Below are 21,867 nucleotides of genomic sequence, written 5' to 3' on the forward strand. Positions count from 1 at the left end.
TTCTCTCCTCTTCTACTTTTTGGGAACCTTTAAGGAGAGTGGGTATTATGTCTTCCCTGTATGTGTCATAAAATTCCAACGTAAATCCATCTGGCGCGGGGGTTTTGTTCTTTGGTAGTTTTCTGATTACCGCTTCAATTTCTTTACTGGTAATTGGTCTGTTTAGATTTTCTGTTTCTTTCTGGGTCAGTCTTGTAAGGTTGTATTTTTCCCGGAAGTTGTCAATTTCTCCTAGGTTTCCCAGCTTTTTAGCATATAGATTTTCATATTACTCTCTAATAATTCTTTGTATTTCTCTGGGGTCCGTCGTGATTTTTCCTTTCTTGTTTCTGATTCTGTTGATTTGTGTTGACTCTCTTTTCCTCTTAATAAGTTTGGCTAGAGGTTTATCTATTTTGTTTATTTTCTCAAAGAACCAGCTCTTGGTTTCATTGACTTTTTGATTGATTTGATTTGATTCTTCTCAATTTTATTTATTTCTTCTCTGATCTTTAGTATGTCCATCCTTCTGCTGACTTTAGGCCTCATTTGTTCTTCTTTTTCCAATTTTGATAATCGTGACATTAGACCATTCATTTGGGATTGTTCTTCCTTCTTTAAATATGCCTGGATTGCTGTATACTTTCCTCTTAAGACTGCTTTTCCTGTGTCCCACAGTAGTTGGGGCTTTGTGTTGTAGTTGTCATTTGTTTCCATATATTGCTGGATCTCCATTTTAATTTGGTCATTTATCCATTGATTATTTAGGAGCATGTTGTTAAGCCTCCATGTGTTTGTGAGCCTTTTTGCTTTCTTCATACAATTTATTTCTAGTTTTATGGTTTTGTAGTCTGAAAAGTTGGTAGGTAGGATTTCAATCTTTTGGAATTTACTGAGGCTCTTTTTGTGGCCTAGAATGTGGTCTATTCTGCAGAATGTTCCATGTGCACTTGAGAAGAATGTGTATCCTGTTGCTTTTGGTTGTAGAGTCCAATAGATGTGTATTAGGTCCATCTGTTCTAGTGTGTTGTTCAGTGCCTCTGTGTCCTTACTTATTTTCTGTCTGGTGGATCTGTCCTTTGGAGTGAGTGGTGTGTTGAAGTCTCCTAAAATGAATGCATTGCATTCTATTTCCTCCTTTAGTTCTCTTAGTATTCATTTCAGATATGTTCATGCTCCTGTATTGGGTGAATATATATTTATAATGGCTATATCCTCTTGTTGGACTGAGCCCTTTATCATTATGTAATGTCCTTCTTTATCTTTTGTTACTTTCTTTATTTTGAAGTCTGTTTTGTCTAATACTAGTATTGCAACACCTGCTTTTTTCTCTCTGTTGTTTGCATGAAATATCTTTTTCCATCCCTTGACTTTAAGCCTGTGGATGTCTTTGTGTTCGAGGTGAGTCTTCTGTAAGCAGCATATGGACAGATCTTGCTTTTTTATCCATTCTATTACTTTGTGTCTTTTGATTGTTACATTCAGTCCGTTTACATTTAGGGTGATTATTGAAACGTATGTACTTATTGCCATTGCAGGCTTTAGGTTTGTGGTTACCAAAGTTCCAGGGTTAGCGTCTTTACTCTCTTACTGTCTAACTTCACTCACTTGTTGAGCTATATAAACGGTCTGATGATTCTTTATTTCTCTCCCTTCTTATTCCTCCTCCTGCTTTCATCATATGTTGGGTGTTTTGTTCTGTGCTCTTTTTAGGAGTGCTCACATCTAGGGCAGTCCCTTTAAGATGCCCTGTAGAGGTGGTTTGTGGGAGGTAAATTCCCTCAACTTTTGCTTGTCTAGGAATTGTTTAATCCGTCCTTCATATTTAAATGATAATCACTCTGGTTCAGTATTCCTGGTTCGAGGCCCTTCTGTTTCAGTGCATTAAGTATATCATGCCATTCTCTTCTGGCCTGTAGGGTTTCTGTTGATAAGTCTGATGATAGCCTGATGGGTTTTCCTTTGTAGGTGACCTTTTTTTCTCTCTGGCTACCTTTAGTACTCTGTCCTTGTCTTTGATCTTTGCCATTTTAATTATTATGTGTCTTGGTGTTGCCCTCCTTTGATCCCTTGTCATGGGAGTTCTGTGTACCTCTGTGTTCTCAGAGGCCATTTCCTCCCCTAGTTTGGGGAAGTTTTCAGCAATTATTTCTTCAAGTATACTGTCTATCCCTTTTTCTCTCTCTTCTTCTTCAGGTACCCCTATAATGTGGATATTGTTCCATTTCAATTGGTCACTCAGTTCTCAGAATTCTTTCATTCCTGGATATCCTTTTATCTCTCTCTGCATTAGTTGCTCTGCGTTCCTATTCTCTGTTTTCTATTCCATTAATGGTCTCTTGCCTCTCGTACATTCTGTTTTGAAGTCCTTCCAGAGCTTGTTTTATTTCTGTATTCTCCTTCCTTAGTTTTTGCATATTTCTCTGCAAGTCCATCAGCATGGTTATGACTTTTCTTTTAAATTCTTTTTCAGAACGACTGTTTAAATCTATCTCCCCAGATTCCTTCTCAGGGGAAGATGTAGCAGATGCTGAAGCTCTCTGCATTAGTCTTCTCTGGATCAAATTTTGTTGCCTTTTCATGTTGATATGTCCTATTGAATGTCAGCTTGGAGTGCCCAAGTTTCCCCTTGCTACTGGCCTTTCTTTATTGGGACAACTACTACCCCTAGTTGCTTGTGTTGGGAAATTGCGTGTAGACTGGGTCTTTGTGTCTTGCCTGGCCGGTATGGAGGAAGCTCCCTTTCTGAGAGTGTGGTCAGCCTTAGGCTGCTTGTCTGCTATGGTTGGGCCCTGGAGGGTTAATGGATGGGGTCTGTTTCACTGTTTATCTCCGTGAGGGGTCTCAGAACTGTTGCCCAGGAGTTTAGTGCACCCGGGTTTCCCTGTAATTTCCAGCTGCTGGGCTGTGACCTGGGTTGTTTCTGTCCAGCTGTTGCATCCCTATCCCTTTAAGACTTTCAAAAAGCACTTGCTTTTCTTTGTCACAGTGGCATCAGGTTTGGGACCTGCTCAGAGCTCTTGCTGCCCTGTTTCCCTAGTTTCCAGTCTTCCTCGCATGCACTGTGTCTGTGCTCTGGTGCAAATGGCTAGGGCTGGGTGTTTAGCATTCCTGGGCTCCCTCTCCCTCCCTGCTCTGACTCCTCTCCTCCCACCAGTAGCTGTGGTGAGTGTCGCTCAGGTCCCGCTGGGCCAGGGCTTGTATCTTACCCCTTTCACCAGGCGTTGGGCTCTCCAATGTGTGGATGTAGTCTGGCTGTTGTCCTGTGTCTTCTGGTCTCTTTTAGGATTAGTTGTATTTGTTGTGTTTTCAAAAATACATATGTTTTTGAGAGGAGATTCCTACTGTTCTACTCATGCCACCATCTTGGCTCAACCCGGGTTGTGGTTATTTTTTATTTCCATAAATATCCTTGAGCTTTTTCCTGGGGTACAGTTAAATTATGTGGGTACTGTTTGAACTTTAAGAGGCTTACTTTTAAGCTTTTTAAAGTGAGGTTAATTTTGCCGCATTTTGAGACAATACCTTTCTGAGTGTTCTAATGGCCTGTGAATTATGAAATTTTTCTGCTCTGGCTAGTGAAAACACAAACTATTCCTGGCCCTGTGTGAGCACTGAATAATATTATCTTTAGTCTTCTTGGGTGATTTTTCCTAGTTTTGACTAGTTTCCTCACACGTGTACACTGCTCAGTACAAAGCAGAAGGCTTGAGAGGCATCCTCTGCGTGTTTCAGAAGCATTTTCTCTGTGTGGTTCTCTGCCCTATGAACTGCAGCTACCTTGGCCTCCTTGGCCTCTTAACCCTGTCTGTTCATCTCAGGGAAACCCTGAGCTCTGCCGTGATTGAAGTGTGGCCCGTAATCTCTGTCTAGCCAGCAAGATGGAACAATTACAGGGTTTACATTGTTTTCCCTTGTCAGGAAGCACAACCCTTCTATCCATCTTCATTGAAAACAGAAGCCCTGTGGTGCACTATCTACAATAAGAATTTAAGGCAGTGTTGGAAAACTTTTCCAACTGCTGTCTCTTACTTGAGATTGGTCATATGCACTTCTCTCCCTCATAAAATAGGACGAAAGGTGGCTTTGAGAAAATTCCCCTAATAGAATCAGAACATTAATATTAGCCAGCATCTTGGGAGGGGATTTTCCTACCATGCAGATTTGATTTGTGCCAGCTTGACTAATATTGCTTTCTTATGTCTAAACATTATAAAAAATATCTATGCAAAAGTCGTGAATTTCAAAAACCAAAGAAAAAAAATTTGGGGATGAATATTCTAGAAGTTTAGTCCTCTTAACAAGAGTGTGAAGAACTCTGATAGCATTACCTTCTGGAGATATATAGATTTTTATATAGAATGTTTGTTCAGAATATAAGACACTGGGGATGAGAAGGGATTCTATTTTTAACCCCAATAAACCTACATTGAATCAAAATCTCTTAGATACTGATAATTAGCAACAGGGTACATCAAGCGATCCTATATCTTGAAAAGATATTTAACACCCAGTGAGTAGAGAGTAAGGCCCAAGTGACACCTTTTTATTCTGAATTTTAGAAAATTTTGGTTATGCAAAATTTTAATTTTTGAATGAGTAGATGTTATAAATGAGGGAACTCTCAAATGTATTTTAAAAAGACAGGAAGCATATGTTGAAATGTTGGCAATACATTATCCAAGTGGATTCAGAAAAAAATATTAGGAATCTACCATCTTTTTAAGCACTAAGACGATCTGATCTCTATTAAGCAGAAACAGAACGTCATTAGGAGAATAGGATTGAGGTAGAAAGGTAAAATAATGATGAAATGCTGATGAAAAATTTTAAGGGTGTAGTGAACAGCAGAATTAATACCATGGAAGAATTAAATTAGGTGATGGAGGACATCATTTGTAGAAGCTGTCAAAATTGGAGAGAATAAAGACAGAGGTATAAAAATTATAAGTGAGTAGAGGGTGGAGCCAAAATGGCAGCATGAGTAGAGCAGCAGAAATCTCCTCCCAAAACCACATATGTTTATGAAAATATAACAAAGACAACTCTTCCTAGAAGAGAGACCAGAAGACACAGGACAACATCCAGACCACATCCACACCTGCAAGAACCCAGCGCCTCGTGAAAGGGGTAAGATACAAGCCCCAGCTGGGCGGGATCCAAGCGCCCCTCACCCCAGCTCCCAGCAGGAGGACAGGAATCAGAGCAGGGAGGGAGAGGGAGCCAGGACTGCTAAACACCCAGCCCGAGCCATCCGCACCAGAGCGCAGACACAGTGCATGCATGGGGTCCTGGAAACTAGGGAAACAGGAGAGTAAGACCTGTGAGCTGGTCTCTGAGGCTGGTGCCCTGGGGACAAAGAAAAGCGGGTGCTTTTTGGAAGTCTTAAAGGGACAGGGAACCCACTGCTGGACAGAAGCATCCTGGGACACTTAGTCCAGCAGCAGGTAATCTGGGGAACACTGGGCACTCTAGCTCCCTGGGCTGCAGGGAGCACAGAGGCCCCTCACAGCGATAAATAGCCTCCCGGACGCTCCCCCTCCAACGGAACTCCACCATATCAGAGCAGCAGCCCGAGGCAGGTCACGCCCACAGTAACATCGGAGATAAACTCCATAGCAGCCGGGCAGGAATCAGAAGCCCTGTCTGCATGCAGCTGCCCAACACGAGCCACTAGAGGTCGCTGTTCTCCCAGGAGAGGAAGGCCACAAACCAACGAGAAGGAAAGTTCTTCCAGCTGTCACTCGTGCCAGCTCTGCAAACTATCTCTATCGCCATGAAAAGGCAAAACATCAGGCAGACCAAGATAACAGAGTCAACACCTTAGAAGGAAACAGATCTAACCAGTCTTCCTGAAAAAGAATTCAAAATAAAAATTATAAACATGCTGACGGAGATGCAGAGAAATATACAAGAGCTAAGGGATGAAGTCTGGAAGGAGATTACAGACGTCTGGGAGGAGATTACAGAAGTGAAACAAACTCTGGAAGGATTTATAAGCAGAATGGATAAGATGCAAGAGGCCATTGATGGAATAGAAACCAGAGAACAGGAACGCATGGAAGCTGACACTGAGAGAGATAAAAGGATCTCTAGGAATGAAACAATATTAAGAGAACTGTGTGACCAATCCAAAAGGAACAAAATCCATATTATAGGGGTACCAGAAAAAGAAGAGAGAGACAAAGGGATAGAAAGTGTCTTTGAAGAAATAATTGCTGAAAACTTCCCTAAACTGGGGGATGAAATAATCGAACAGACCACGGAAATACACAGAACTCCCAACAGAAAGGACCCAAGGAGGACAACACCAAGACACATAATAATTAAAATGGCAAAGATCAATGACAAGGAAAGAGTTTTAAAGGCAGCTAGAGAGAAAAAGTTCACCTATAAAGGACAACCCATCAAGCTATCATTAGACTTCTCAACAGAAACCTTACAGGCCAGAAGAGAATGGCATGATATATTTAAGGCAATGAAACAGAAGGGCCTTGAACCAAGGATACTGTATCTAGCATGATTATCATTTAAATATGAAGGAGGGATTAAATAATTCCGAGACAAGCAAACGTTGAGGGAATTTGCCTCCCATAGACCACCTCTACAGGATATTTCAGAGGGACAGTTCTAGATGGGAGCACTCCTAAGATTAAACAGATGTCACCAGAGAAAATAAAATCACAGCAAAGAAAACAGACCAACCAAATACTAATTAAAGGCAAAAAATAAAATCAAACTACCCACTAAAAGCAGTTAAAGGAAACAGAAAAGAGCACAGAATGAAACAACCAATATATAAAGAATGGAGGAGGAGGAGGAATAAGAAGGGAGAGAAGAAAAGAATCTCCAGAAAGTGTATATAACAGATCAATAAGCAAGCTAAGTTAGGCAGTAAGATACTAAAGAGGCTAACCTTGAACCTTTGGTAACCACAAATCTAAAGCCTGCAATGGCAATACGTACATATCTTTCAATAGTCACCCTAAATGTAAATGGAATGAATGCACCAATCAAAAGACACAGAGTAATAGAATGGATGAAAAAGCAAGACCCATCTATATGCTGCTTAAAAGAAACTCACTTCAAACCCAAAGACAAGCACAGACTAAAAGTCAAGGGATGGAAAAACATATTTCAGGCAAATAACAGACAGAAGAAAGCAGGGGTTGCAGTACTAATATCAGACAAAATAGACTTCAAAAGAAAGAAAGTAACAAGAGATACAGAAGGACATTACATAATGATAAATTATATCTTCAGTCCAACCAGAGGATATAACCATTCTAAATATATATGCACTCAACACAGGAGCACCAGCATATGTGAAACAAATACTAACAGAACTAAAGGGGAAATAGAATGCAATGCATTCATTTAAGGAGACTTTAACACGCCACTCACCCCAAAGGATAGATCCACTGGGCAGATAATAAGTAAGGACATGGAGGCACTGAACAACACACTAGAACAGATGGACCTAATAGACATCTATAGAACTCTACACCCAAAAGCAACAGGATACACATTCTTCTCAAGTGCACATGGAACATTCTCCAGAATAGACAACATACTGGCTCACAAAAAGAGCCTCAGTAAATGCCAAAATATTGAAATTCTACCAACCAACTTTTCAGACCACAAAGGTATAAAACTAGAAATAAATTCTACAAAGAAAACAAAAAGGCTCACAAACACTTGGAGGCTTAAGAACATGCTCCTAAATAATCAATGGATCAACGAACAAATTAAAAGGAGATCAAGGAATATATGGAAACAAATGACAACAACAACACAAAGCCCCAAATTCTGTGGGATGCAGTGAAAACAGTTTTAAGAGGAAAGTATATAGCGATCTAGGCACACTTGAAGAAGGAAGAACAATCCCAAATGAATAGTCTTACATCACAATTATCAAAACTGGAAAAAGAAGAACAAATGAGGCCTAAAGTCTGCAGAAGGAGGGGCATAATAAAGATCAGGGAGAAATAAACAAAACTGAGAAGAATAAAACAATAGCAAAAATCAATGAAACCAAGACCTGGTTCTTTGAGAATATAAACAAAATAGATAAGCCTCTAGCCAAACTTATTAAGAGAAAAAGAGAATCAACACACATCAACAGAATCAGAAATGAGAATGGAAAAAATCATGACAGACTCCACAGAAATACAAAGAATTATTAAAAACTAATATAAAAGCCTATATACTAACAAGCTGTAAAACCTAGAAGAAATGGACAACTTACTAGAAAAATACATCCTTCCAAGACTGACCAAGGAAGAAACAGAAAGGTTAAACAAACCAATTATGAGCAAAGAAATTGAAACAGTAATCAAAAAACTACCCAAGAACAAAACCCCCGGGCCGGATGGATTTACCTTGGAATTTTATCAGACACACAGAGAAGACATAATCCCCATTCACCTTAAAGTGTTCCAAAAAATAGAAGAGGAGGGAATACTCCCAAACTCATTCTATGAAGCCAACATCACCCTAATACCAAAACCAGGCAAAGACCCCGCCAAAAAAGAAAACTCCAGACCAATATCCCTGATGAATGTAGTTGCAAAAATACTCTATAAAATGTTAGCAAACCGAATACAAAAATAAATCAAAAGGATCATACACCATGAGCAAGTGGGATTCATCCCAGGTATGCAAGGATGGTACAACATTCGAAAATCCATCAACATCATTCCCCACATCAACAAAAAGAAGGACAAAAACCATATGATCATCTCCATAGATGCCGAGAAAGCATTCAACAAAATTCAACATCCATTCATGATAAAAACTCTCAGGAAATTGGGTATACAGGACAAGTAACTCAACATAATAAAGGCCATATATGATAAACCCACATCCAACATACTGAACAGGGAGAAGCTGAAAGCTTTTACTCTGCGATTGGGAACAAGACAGGGATGCCCACTCACCCCACTGTTATTTAACATAGTACTGGAGGTCCTAGCCATGGCAATCAGACAAAACAAAGAAATACAAGGAATCCAGATTGGTAAATAAGAAGTTAAACTGTCACTATCTGCAGATGACATGATATTGTACATAAAAAATCCTAAAGACTCCACCCCAAAACTACTAGATCTGATATTGGAATACACCAAAGTTGCAGGATATAAAATTAACACACAGAAATCTGTGGCTTTCCTATACACTTACAATGAACCAATAGAAAGAGAAATCAGGAAAGCAATTCCATTCGCAATAGCATCAAAAAGAATAAAATGCCTAGGAATTAACCTAACCAACGAAGTGAAAGACCTATGCCCTGTAAACTAGAAGTCACTCTTAAGAGAAATTAAAGGGGACACTAACAAATGGAAACTCATCCCATGCTCGTGCCTAGGAAGAATTAATATCATCAAAATAGCCATCATGGCCAAAGCAATATACAGATTTGATGCAATCCCTCTCAAATTACCAGCAACATTCTTCAACGTACTGGAACAAATAGTTCAAAAATTCATATGGAAACACCAAAGAGCCTGAATAGCCAAAGCAATCCTGAGAAAGAAGAATAAAGTGGCGGGGATCTCACTTCCCAACTTCAAGCTCTACTACAAAGCCACAGTAATCAAGACAATTTGGTACTGGCAGAAGAACAGAGCCACAGAGCAGTGGAACAGATTAGAGCCTCCAGACATTAACCCAAACATATATGGTCAATTAATATTTGATAAGGAGCCATGGACATACAAGGGGAAATGACAGTCTCTTCAACAGATGGTGCTGGTAAAACTCGACAGGTACATGTAAGAGAATGAAACTGGACTATTGTCTAACCCCATACACAAATGTAAATTTGAAATCATTCAGGGACCTGAATGTAAGTCATGAGACCATAAAACTCTTAGAAAAAGACATAGGCAAAGAAATCTCTATGGTTTGTTTAACCTTTATGTTTCTTCCTTTGTCAGTCTTGGAACGTTGTATTTTTCTAGGAAGTTGTCCATTTCTTCTAGGTTTTACAGCTTGTTAGTGTATAGGTTTTCATAGTAGTCTTTAATAATTCTTTGTATTTCTGTGGAGTCTGTCATGATTTTTCCATTCTCATTTCTGATTCTGTTGATGTGTGTTGATTCTCTTTTTCTCTTAATAAGTTTGGCTAGAGGCTTACCTATTTTGTTTATTTTCTCAAAGAACCAGCTCTTGGTTTCATGAGTGACCTCTTCTTGAACATATCTCCCCCAGCAGGAAAACAAAAGCAAAAATGAACAAGTGTGACTATATTAAGCTGAAAAGCTTCTGTACAGCAGAAGACACCATAAATAGAACAAAAAGGTACCCTGCATTATGGGAGAATATATATGTAATGACAGATCTGATAAAGGCTTGACATCCAAAATATATAAAGTGCTCACCCACCTCAACAAACAAAAAACAAATAATCCAGTTAAAAAATGGGCAGAGGAACTGAACAGACAGTTCTCCAAAAAAGAAGTTCAGATGGCCAACAGACAGATGAAAAGATGCTCCACATCACTAATTATCAGAGAAATGCAAATTAAATCCACAATGAGGTATCACTTCCCACTGGTAAGGATGGCTACCATCCAAAAGACAAACAACAACAAATGTTGGCGAGGTTGTGGAAAAAAGAGAACCCTCCTACACTGCTGATGGGAATGTAAATTAGTTCAACCATCGTGGAAAGCAGTATGAAGGTTCCTCAAAATGCTCAAAATAGATGTACCATTTGACCCAGGAATTCCACTCCTAGGAATTTACCCTAAGAATGTAGCATCCCAGTTTGAAAAAGACAGTTGCACCCCTCTGTTTATCACAGCACTATTTACATTAGCCAAGAATTGGAAGCAACCTAAATGTCCATCAGTAGATGAATGGATAAAAAAGATGTGATACATACACACAATGGAATATTATTCAGCCATAAGAAGAAAACAAATCCTACCATTTGCAACAACTTGGATTGAGCTAGGGGGTATTATGCTCAGTGAAATAAGCCAAGCACAGGAAGAGAAATACCAAATGATTTCACTCATCTGTGTAGTATAAGAACAAAGGAAAAAACTGAAGGAACAAAACAGCAGCAGAATCACAGAACCCAAGAATGGACTAACAGGTACCAAAGGGAAAGGGACTGGGGAAGATGGGTGGGTAGGTAGGGATAAGGGGGGGAAGAAGAAAGGGGGTATTATGATTAGCATGCATAATGGGGGCATGGGAGAACAGGGAGTGCTGTACAACCAAGAGAAGACAAGCAGTGATTCTACACCATTTTGCTATGCTAATGGGCAGTGACTGTAATGGGATTTGTGGGGGGGCCTGGTATAGGATAGAGATTAGTAAACATAATATTCTTCATGTAATTGTAGATTAATGATAAAAAAAGAGAAAGAAATGGGGGATTACTCCTTGATAGGATAAAACTAATGAAATCAATGATTAATGCATGCTTTACATATCCTTAATTTTGATCATTTAAAGAGTGTCAGATGATCAGTTATGTAAGTACATTTTTCTGATAATACTTTCTCTTAAAAAAAAATGCAATTTCTGTGTGGTGATCTCCAATATGTTCTTCACAATGGTATAAAGGTCATATCAAAGTGCCGGCAAAGGGTTTGTTTGTGTTTATAGAGAGGATCAAAGCCTACTTTGGCTACCCAGAAAACGAATTAAGATACGATATGAAGAAGAACTTCCAACATCAACATCCTCTGGAAGAGTCATTCCAGAAGATGATCATCAATAAACTTCAACAAAGATCCTCATGCTGTTGCAGTTGTAGCTGCATTCATCCCACCGGTTCCTGGACTTGCCATTGGAATGAAGAAGGAGATATTTAAGCTGGCCTGTGCATACAGTAAAACAACAAATTTTACTGGATCTATACTGTTGGCACTCAACCAAGAATTAGGAGAAGTGCAAGTTGCAACGCTCCAAAATCGTGTGACTACAGACAATCTACTGTTAAAAGAACATATGGGATGTGAACAGTTCCCAAGAACGTGTTGTTTTATTTTGTCTGATTTTTCTCAAACTATTCAACTTCAGTTAGACAATTTCCACCATATCACTGATAAGTTTTCACAAATGCCTAGGGTGCCTAACATTTTTTATTGGTTTCACTGGATATGGCTGGTAATTGTAGGTCTGCTTTTGTTATGTAGCTGTATTCCTATTGTGTTAATGTGTGTATGCAATTTAATTAGTAGTTTAAAACCTATACATGCTTAAGTTACTCTACAAGAAGATATGTGAAAGAAATAATCAATCTTTGCATGTTTTCTTCCATCTGCTACTTCTATAGCTTTTCTTCTTCCTTCCTAATTACAATCCTTTAATAGAATTCATACCTCATATCGAAATTACTGAGTATCATAATTCTTCCAAGTGGTAAAGATACCTCAAGAAAAATGCTGGGCATAGAAGCCACAGGGCATAAATTTGCAAAGAAGTAAAAAGCTAACCTTTTCAAACAATATGGCTTCTCTCTCACTTACCAACTTTACATTTCCTTGTATGGCCCTGGAAGAGGAACAACCTAAGATAGGCATAGTCACAGGGGAGCCATCAGGTGAGAAATTGGGGATCCACAGAGGTGAGGCTTAGAACCTCAGCCCCCCTGTTTTGAGAGAAATCTTCTGCATCCGTGGATGTTTTGTTGCCCTTGTCTAGCTTGGATTAATACTTAGTCTATAGACACACACCTGATCATCTACATTTGCCCTCTTACAGCACTAGATTATGTTTTCTACCTTTATCTTGCATCTACCTACCACTTCAGAATTTTATAAAAAATAAAAATAATAATAATAATAATAATAATAATAATAATGAGGGAGAAATGTGGGATTCACATATAAATCAAGTATAAAAATCAAATGAATAATCATAAAAAAATTATGAGTAAATCACAGTATACTGAGAAAAAGAACATATATATAGAATGTTTAATAATTGTAGGGCATCTGAAATAAATATTAGAACACTTAGTAGTAATAGCGTCTCAAGTAAGGAAAATATACTAAAATTAAAAATGACTAGTATACATATTGAAAATTTCCTTTTCAGTAATGCAAACTCCATGGTATAATGCTACACCTAGATATAGCCTTACAAAATTTTTGAAAAAGGAATCAGAAAAGCATGTGGTACCTCCTTTATTGGGGAAAAATTTATTAGACTGTTCCCAAAAGAACAAAGAATAAAAAAAGGCTAGCCTCAAAGTTCTCTTTAGTACTAAATGCTACATGTAATGTGGTTCAAAAGATGGAATTTTGAGGGGGAATTTGAAATGATATGTTTTGCATTTAGCCAAGTTATCTTTTATGTTTTTGAATGACAGAAATTCTCAAATATCAAAACATCTCACATATTCAAATATCTCAGAATATATGCCTCACATGGAGTCTTGCAAACCACAAATTAACCTCTGGCATTTGAATGATCATAAAATTTACAAATTCAGGAGAAGTGATGATCATGATAGAAATTGTGAGTGTTTCTTTAGTCAATTTGGATACAAATTCAGGAAGCTAGTTGAATACTGTAGTTTTAGTTGGATTCTGTGTCATAGGAATTCAAGTTTCTATGATATTTCACTGAATTGCTGTTTTTATGGTTTTGCTCGATTTCCAGTGACGAGGACAAGTGTTATTCTTATGCTACATTGCTCGAGCCCAGTTTAATAGAAAATCTTTTTACGTTTGATGATTCCTTCAAATAGGTGGCAAAATACCTGCCAACAGTCACTAAATTACACCATGGTGACACTGCTTGGAAAATTACTCAACACATACACTTTAAAGTAGAGCTGCTTAGCACAACTTAAAATGGCCATTGGATATATTTTCTGGCTAGTCTCTGTATCATTGAAACTAATATAAAATGACTTGATGATATGGAGATTATAGATATCAGGGTATCTAACAAGTAATCTAGTGGCAAACATCAATCATAAATCCCCTCTTCATATTATTTTATGTGTAGCATTTTTGAATATCCCGTTAGTGATGCTTAGAAATCAGAATCGAAAATATGATCCCAGCTATGTAAGCAAAATATACTTGGATAAAGATCATATGGAAAAACCTAGTCAAGTTTATGGGGAGCCTAAAATGACTTCTGGTTGTGAACTCATGGTCCAAACTGAAAATTTCAGCCATGTTTTATACCATTTTGGGATGAAAGCTATTGGTATAGTGATAATTCTGATTTGGGGGATTTCTAATGGTCAAGATTTATGCTGCCCTAATGTCAGACATGTACTAAATAATTCGTTTGTGCTAACACATTGCAAATAAATCTGGAAAATTTACAACTACTATTTCTTAACTCACAGTGTGTTTGTTTATTAAGATTACTGTCCTCGTAATGTTTTAAGATGAATGTATTTTGATTTTGTATGAGGATGGAATAGAAAGTGTAAATTTGTAGTTATATAGTTAGGGGTTAGAGTGGTTGTAAGGAGTAAAGGACTCACGTCCCAGAGTCCTGTGGAAAATGCTAGAGGTTCCAGGCAGTTCTCTGAATCTGCATGCCATGTCTGGATTCTGTTCTCTGTCTATTCCTATCTCTTTGGAATCTTGGAATTTTAACTAAGATTTTAAGATTTAATTTTAATTTTAGAATCACTTTTCATTAAAGCTAAAATACTAATTAAAATGGATTTTTGCTTGTGTTTATTGGCTCTTCAAATCTTGAACTTGGCCTTTGTCTTTGGGCTATTATTTATACCTTTTCCCGTATGCTTGGGAATTCAGATATTGGCCAAGTTTTCATTCTGCATCCATGGACTTCTAGAATTCTGAAATTATTTTGCCCATGTAACTTTCTGGTTCTAATTTTTAGCTCCTGACTAAAAGTAACTCAATATCTCTTATTAATTATTGAAAAATCCCAACCCCTCATCCTCATCTATCCCATACTGATGTCCCCTCAAAACTCAACTCTGACTTGATGCCAGTTTTTCTTATGAATTAAAAGGTAAGAGAACAATTAAAGTCTTGTGGATTATTATCCTTTAAGATATTTATGGTTTGTTATTTTTCTATTTAGCTCTACTGAAAGGGATTTGATGTTTATACAGCTATCACCTTCCATCTAACATATGTTGAGACTTAAATTAATATTGATTGATTCCAAATGGTCCTCCAAACATGTGCCAAGTTCATGGGCTTCTTTTTTTTACATATGGGTCACATCACATATCCTTATTGGATATGATTTTACTTAGGAAATTCTTAAAAAAGAAATGTTTAATCATTCAGATAATTTTTAAGAATGAATTCTTATCACTTATATGTTAAGGGGCCTTATTAATCTTTGCTCATGAAATAAGATATTCAAAAAAACTTATAAAAGAGTGTAGTCGTGCTAGCATTAGTAAAAGCCCCAGAATTCTTTGTTTCACTATTCTTCCTGCAAGGAAACCACCCTTTTCTGCACCCACATCGCTTGTCCTTTCACACTTTATTATCTTTATGAAAAGGAAGGAGAAAACATACAAAATTAATTTAAGTAAAGGTCTGCATTATAACTGAAAGCCATTAACTGGCAGCCGTTTACCGAAGCACAAGCAAAAATCAATTTTAATTAGTATTTTTGGCTTTAATGAAAAGCGATTACAAAATTGGCATTTAGCTAATACTGTTGAGATTTATGGTGAGGTAATAGTAATTAATTTTCTGTTGAATTGCTATGGGCCTTGAGTATCTGCAATAAAATGATGTATTTGCTGATACCAGGACTGCATCAGCATTTCGTAATTTTGTAACAAAAGGCTTCTTAATGGTTTACAGGTATATTTCACATTGCTGCTCCTAAGCTGCAGAGTATTATTATTTTTTCCATAAAAAGACTGTTACAGGCAATCAAATTTCATGCCATTTTTAAAATTGGGGACATTTTATTTTAATGTATCTTGAATGCTAGCCAAAAAATCTTTCATTTCAAATATAGCCTTCTTTTGTGTAGTAACAAGTAGTAAAAAGAGACATGGTATACTTTAATTGGAGAACGTTAATGAATGATTTCTCTTTATTTCTTCAGTTTTCCTCCTCTCTAGATTATATTGGTAGTGATTCGACTAGTTTAGTTACATGTTTTCAGATACATTTGAAAGCAGGAAATAAAAAAGCACTAAGCTTTACAATCTACTCTAGTCATATGATTTGAGTTTCAAGTGCTCTTCAGCTTGCTTTGTGATTATTTCCCTTTTCTAAGATGAAAAACAGTATTTACTGAAGGCTTTGCAAATCATGTAACTTTCCCTTACATGCTGAAAATCTGTATCCTTGCATTGACTTTGACCTGTGATCAGAAAGTCATTTTATTTATTTGCTGTTGCTGGCTGTCACAGATAAGTACAGGAGGCATAATCTAGACTCAATTACAAGATGGCCTAAGAAGATAGAGGGATGGTGTTGGAATCCTTGCATCACCAGTGACTGGCTTTGGGCCTTAAGTAAATTACTTAACCTAAGCTTCAGCTTCTGAACTGTACAATGGAAATAACTATATCCATGTCCAAATGTATTTTGAGTATTAAAAAATATATAAATCCCTTAATGTAAAGCACTCAATAAACAGTCAATTGTTATTTCAGAAATGAAATCCTATTTGTTTAAGCATCATCTTAATCCTTACTGGAATACGCATAAATTTGGGTTATAATATTTTACGTAGTATCCAAGTACAAATCATTCAAATGTGTTTTTGTCATCATAAACATCTAGTATAATTTTAGATTAAATCATTAATCAAAAAATCCAAAATGATAGAAAATATAATCTAGGAACAATAGAGTTTTAGAATTGGAGAATAGATTCCACAGATTAGAATCAGTTAAATAATGTAGTCAGGTAGTCCAGTCGTTTGCTTTTCAAAAGGATAAAGCTAAGGTTTACAGAAGTTAAATGACTTGATCAGTAATTTGCAAGAGTATCAGAGGAAGGACCTAGTTAAGTCTATTCTAGTGGCAGAATTTATGACATAGGTGTGTTTGTGTGTCTAAGGGAGGCAGTATCAAATCTATCTACTATAAATTAGCAATAACTATGTAAGAGAAATCTGCCCTTTTGTGGTCCAGATTTGGGATGATGTGGCATAGGAAACTGAACATTGAAGATAAAACAAAACAACACTTAGGCAGTATTTGGAAAGAGAAAAATATTGCTTCTTCTCTTTCTTGCCTGGAGTGTTAGATTATCATGGACAGTGTTCTACATGCTTTTGGCAAAAGTATGCAATCAAAATCCCACCTAAAATTAAAAATAATCCACAAACACTCCTACTGAAAAGCCCCTGGGAACTGTTTTCCATTTTTTAAATCTTAGCTTTTATTTTTTAAACAGGAAGAATAATTTACTCTGTTTTCCAGAAAGTTTTCAGAACATGGCACAGATTTAAATACACGCTTACTAATCAGGTCTCAGATGAATGGCTCTCTTCTACTCACCTTCCTCTGAAACCACTTTTCACTTTATGATTGATGTGGACTCATCTTTGGGACCCCCAGGATGTGTCAGGAGCATCTACATGTCTCAAGGCTATGTTTATTCCAACAGTGCTATTGTTTACTTGTTTCTCAGGTGCTATAGAACCACAGAATTCTAAATCAGAAAGGGCTACTAGGGATTATTTATTCCAAAAGCCTCATTTTGCAGATGAGGAATTCAAAAAATTTGAAGAGTTACAACCTTGTCATTGTTCCCTAGCCAGTATGAAGCAGATAAGGGAACTACAATTCAGGCAATCTGAATCATAGCTGAGTAATCTTTTCTTTATTGCATATATCCAATGGTCTATCCAGTTTGATTTAAAATGTTCTTTATATCATATTACTAATATCAGTTGATATTGGTCAGCTTCTGGGTAAAAATTTTAAGAGAAAAATTCTCTTGAGTAAAAGGTGAAATAATGAAATATGAATGTTGGATGGTTGCTTGGATGTGAATATGCAGCAATGTTATTTTTGATTTTACCAAAAATGTATCAACTTTGGTCATTATGTAGTCTTTGTTTTTATTGATCCAGAAAACTTGATTTTGGCAATGTATTTAGGGATGATGACGCTCTGGCATTTTCTTTCTTAACTGAATTCACAATAGTCTTATGCAGACACCAAATGACAGATTAGATTATAATAAGAAATTTAACTTCTGAGTGAATAAATTACTTTTTTCTACTTAGACAAAGGCCTATATTGGATGAAAAATTATAATGTAAGATCGCATCATAGGTGTAGAGCAGGGGCAGTTGGTTGTATCTTAATGATTCAGGCCACTGAGATGATTGCCGGATGAACCCGTCTCCACTGGAGGAGTAGGTTGGCCTCAAGTTCCAAAATTTTCATGTCCAGCTGACCACAAGAGCATGTGATCTGATGGTCACACAGCCCATACTTATAAGGGACTCATCCTTGGCTTAATGTTCTGTTGTTGCAGTCTTGAATTCTTAACAAAATTAACTTTCAACTTGTGTTTTGTGAGGAAGTTCGGTAGTTAATGGAACATGTCTGTGAGCAGAGGAGATACATGCAGCATGTGTGTCTGATATTTCTTGCCACTCTATTCTCATATTACATTGGCCCATGAACACAGAATTCCAGTGGACCCAAAATGTGTGGGAGCTCGGAGAGATTCAAAGCTTGTTACTTGTACCAGTAAGCAGGGTGCTTTCCATTCTAACCAGAACTTGCTTAGAATGCATAAAGAAAGCCAAAGGCCAAAGAAGACTATTCTTGCCTACTCATGTTACTTCTCTGTATTGTCAACCACTTATGTTGAAAATATGGCATAGAAGGGAAACAAAAGATAGATCAACTTATAATTCCTTTCCCTTTCAGTGCTTTCCTATTCATCAGTAAGCCAAATGTAGAAAGTGTTAGTAAAATGTGCATGTATTAAGAAGTGAAATAAAAGCAGTTGAATTAGTTTGGTGCTGTGTTTCCAGTTTCCTGGTAAGAAAGAAACATATGTGTGTATGAGCTACAAAATATGAGTTGTATAATTTTGATGATTTAACATATACTTAAATGCTCTTATGTTTGCATTTAAAACTAACATTGCTCAATATCAAGATAAACAGTAAAATTCATGCTAATAATTTAAAATACTAATTTTTCTTTACTTAGACATTAAATAGTAAATGAAAAAACACCATGATAATCAAAAGAATGCAGAAGAAAGAGCTTAATTTTTTTTGGTACCTTTAATGACACATATTCCTGCTCTTTTAACAAGTAACTCTGCAATTTCATTTTATTCTGGGCCCCAAAAAATAAGTCCCTGGTCCTGAGTTATTGCAATCCTTAAGAGAGCAATTTATGTCATTCTGGAAACACACTAATATTTTCCTGTTTTAGGGTTTCTCATTTCCTGGATTTCAAGCAGATTATCTTCTATTGATAGAAGGAAAAAAAAGATCATCCTGGATGAACCATGTCGGCTTTCCATCCAGTGAAGTGTCCTTATAACAGAAGAGAAGACATGCCGCAGAGGAGAAGGCCATGCTAAGGAAGAGGCAGAAATTGCAGTTGAGCTGCCACAGCTTGGAAGGGGTAAGGAAGGGTTCTCCCCTAGAGACACTGGAGGAAGCATGGACCTACCAACAGTTTGATTTTGATCTGCTGGTCTCCAGAACTGTGAGAGATTTCTATAGTTTTAGGCCACCTAGTTTGTGGTAATTTGTTATGGCAGCCTCATGATATTAGTGTACTTGGCATTTTTTGAGGAACAGAAAAGAGGTCAGAAAATAAACAAAGTGGAGGAGACAGAGCAGAGCAGGTGGAAGCCAGATTCTGAAGGGTTGGGTGAGCCACGGGAAGGAGCGGGGATCTTATGATGAGTCATGCGGAGCCACTGAATGGGTGGGTATTGATCTAGAGTGTTATTTGGTGTATATTAAAGTGCTCGTTCCAAGAATGGGCTGTCAGTAAAGAGAGGGAAATAGGAAGACTATAGTAATTGACTAACTAAGAGGTGTTGGTGGGCTAGACTAGTCTACGGTTTATCTTGGAGGTGGAGTGAGGGGACCAGACTGAGTTATATTTTGAGATATAAATGGTGAGGTTTTGGATAAGAGGAATCAAAGATGACTCTTGAGATTTTACTGCAAACAAAGGGGTCATGGTAAAGTTGTTCGCCAAAACAGCAATGCCTGGTAGAGAGAAAGGTACTCTCTGAACATGATTAAGGTCTAAAAATCCAAATGAAAATGTTATTTAGGCAGAGTTAGTTGAAAAAATGTATGCTAAAAGCCTGATTAGTTACACTTATGCATTACTCAAAAAATGAGTATGTCCTTTAACATTTAATGATGACTTGATTTTCTTAGTTTAGTTCTCCAAGATAACTATTTTGTCTCTTGGGGACATCACTCTACAACTGTTATCACTTCAGTAATTAGTTCTTGCCTTCATTGATTATTAGAAGAAACTAATGTTATTTTAAGGACAAGGTTCCATGAGCTGAGCTAATTCTCATGTCTCTATACTTGATACTTCTACACCAATTCACAGATGAGAGAGTGTAATTGTAAGTTTAGGGCTAACATAGAAAGTGATTTCCCCCAAGTAAGAAATTCCCTGAACTGGGTGATTTGCTTGAGTGCTCAATCCACCATCTTGACGAAATGCAAGAATCTACTTTTTGCCCAAACTCTACTTTAATCTTGGCTCAAGATGCCTGAGAATCTGGGCTTAAAAATGCTCTTCCTAACCCTTTTCCATTTAATCAATAATGGCTCTGGCAGAAAGAGAAAGTATATCTTTTTTTCCTAACACACATAATCGAATATTGCCTAATTAGATTAACTGCACCACTTTGATGCCTTAGTGATAGGTGATATATAGGAATCTGGCAGTGATAATTGTGTGAGCGAAATTATTTAATATAAAATGAAGGATATAGGGTCTAGAGGTCACAGCTTTGAATGTGGTGTCCCCTTCCCCTCTCAAAGTTTGAGTATATATTTTATATTAAAAATGGAATATTTTCAGCTATTAAAATATGTTCAACCCCTTTCTATGGTTCTAACTTTATATACTAACATAATTACTTTAGATCGCTTGAATTATTTCTGGCTGGGCAGCAGTTAGCAGCCTAACTGCTTTTTGATCAGAGCAGGGAAGAGCACACCCCTGGCCCTCCCCAGGTTCACCCTTGCAGTAAATAGAGAACCAACAATAGGCCAGAACATCACATACGGTAGTCCTTTGGGCTTCATTTTGAGTGGAATCAGGCCCAACCGTTATGTCTACAAAGAGTGTATGTAGGTGATCTCCTGGAAAGGGAAACAGACATGTCATAGAGAGAAACTTGGAGAAAAGCTGGACATCATGCCACCAGTCTGACCTAAAGTATTTTGGTGGAAGGTGAATATGACAAAAAATTACAAGGCTACACAATCTGAGTGGTGAGGACAAGAGAGCATTTAAAACAAAGATGCCACATGGGTTCTGTAACCAGTGATCTGAGAAAAGTGGCCAACTGCTCCTTCACTCTATTATTTGTGCTGTATCTCCAGTCTGCAGGAAAACATTATGCTTGTTCCTCTAATCCATTCAGGACGGGATGAACACCTGCGATGTTCTATGCTTGTGAGGAGTGTGGATTAGTTGCATTGGGCTGCATGGATGCTGTATATGATGTAAGAAGTTGACACTGATAACTGTCCAATCAGCTTAAAGAGATCAAACTTAAAGTCTCTGTGTTCCTGAGAAAAGCAGGAGGAGTTGACTCGATTCTCCCAGTAATAACGGAGTTTTAATTTTTTCCCAAAACCCAAATTTGGAGAAATGAATGTTCTGAAGGAACTTGAAGATGTTTCTTAGCATCTATGCAACTAAAAGTTTGGTGAAAATAATATGGGATTCTGATTTGTAAAATACTTTTA

The 21,867-nt window shown here is 37.3% G+C and overlaps 1 protein-coding gene across 1 annotated transcript in view; it reads left to right on the forward strand.

The window, feature by feature from the left end:
• LOC140848273 (uncharacterized) overlaps window positions 1–21,867 on the forward strand; it is a 236,360-nt gene that overhangs the window by 197,056 nt on the left and 17,437 nt on the right. The window contains exon 4 of the mRNA XM_073230470.1: window positions 19,337–19,531. Coding sequence (XP_073086571.1) covers window positions 19,337–19,447 — 111 coding nt within the window. The 3' untranslated portion in view covers window positions 19,448–19,531. The remainder of the gene's footprint in view (window positions 1–19,336; window positions 19,532–21,867) is intronic.

The sequence above is a fragment of the Manis javanica genome, chromosome 3 (assembly GCF_040802235.1).
Source record: "Manis javanica isolate MJ-LG chromosome 3, MJ_LKY, whole genome shotgun sequence".
NCBI lineage: Eukaryota > Metazoa > Chordata > Mammalia > Pholidota > Manidae > Manis > Manis javanica.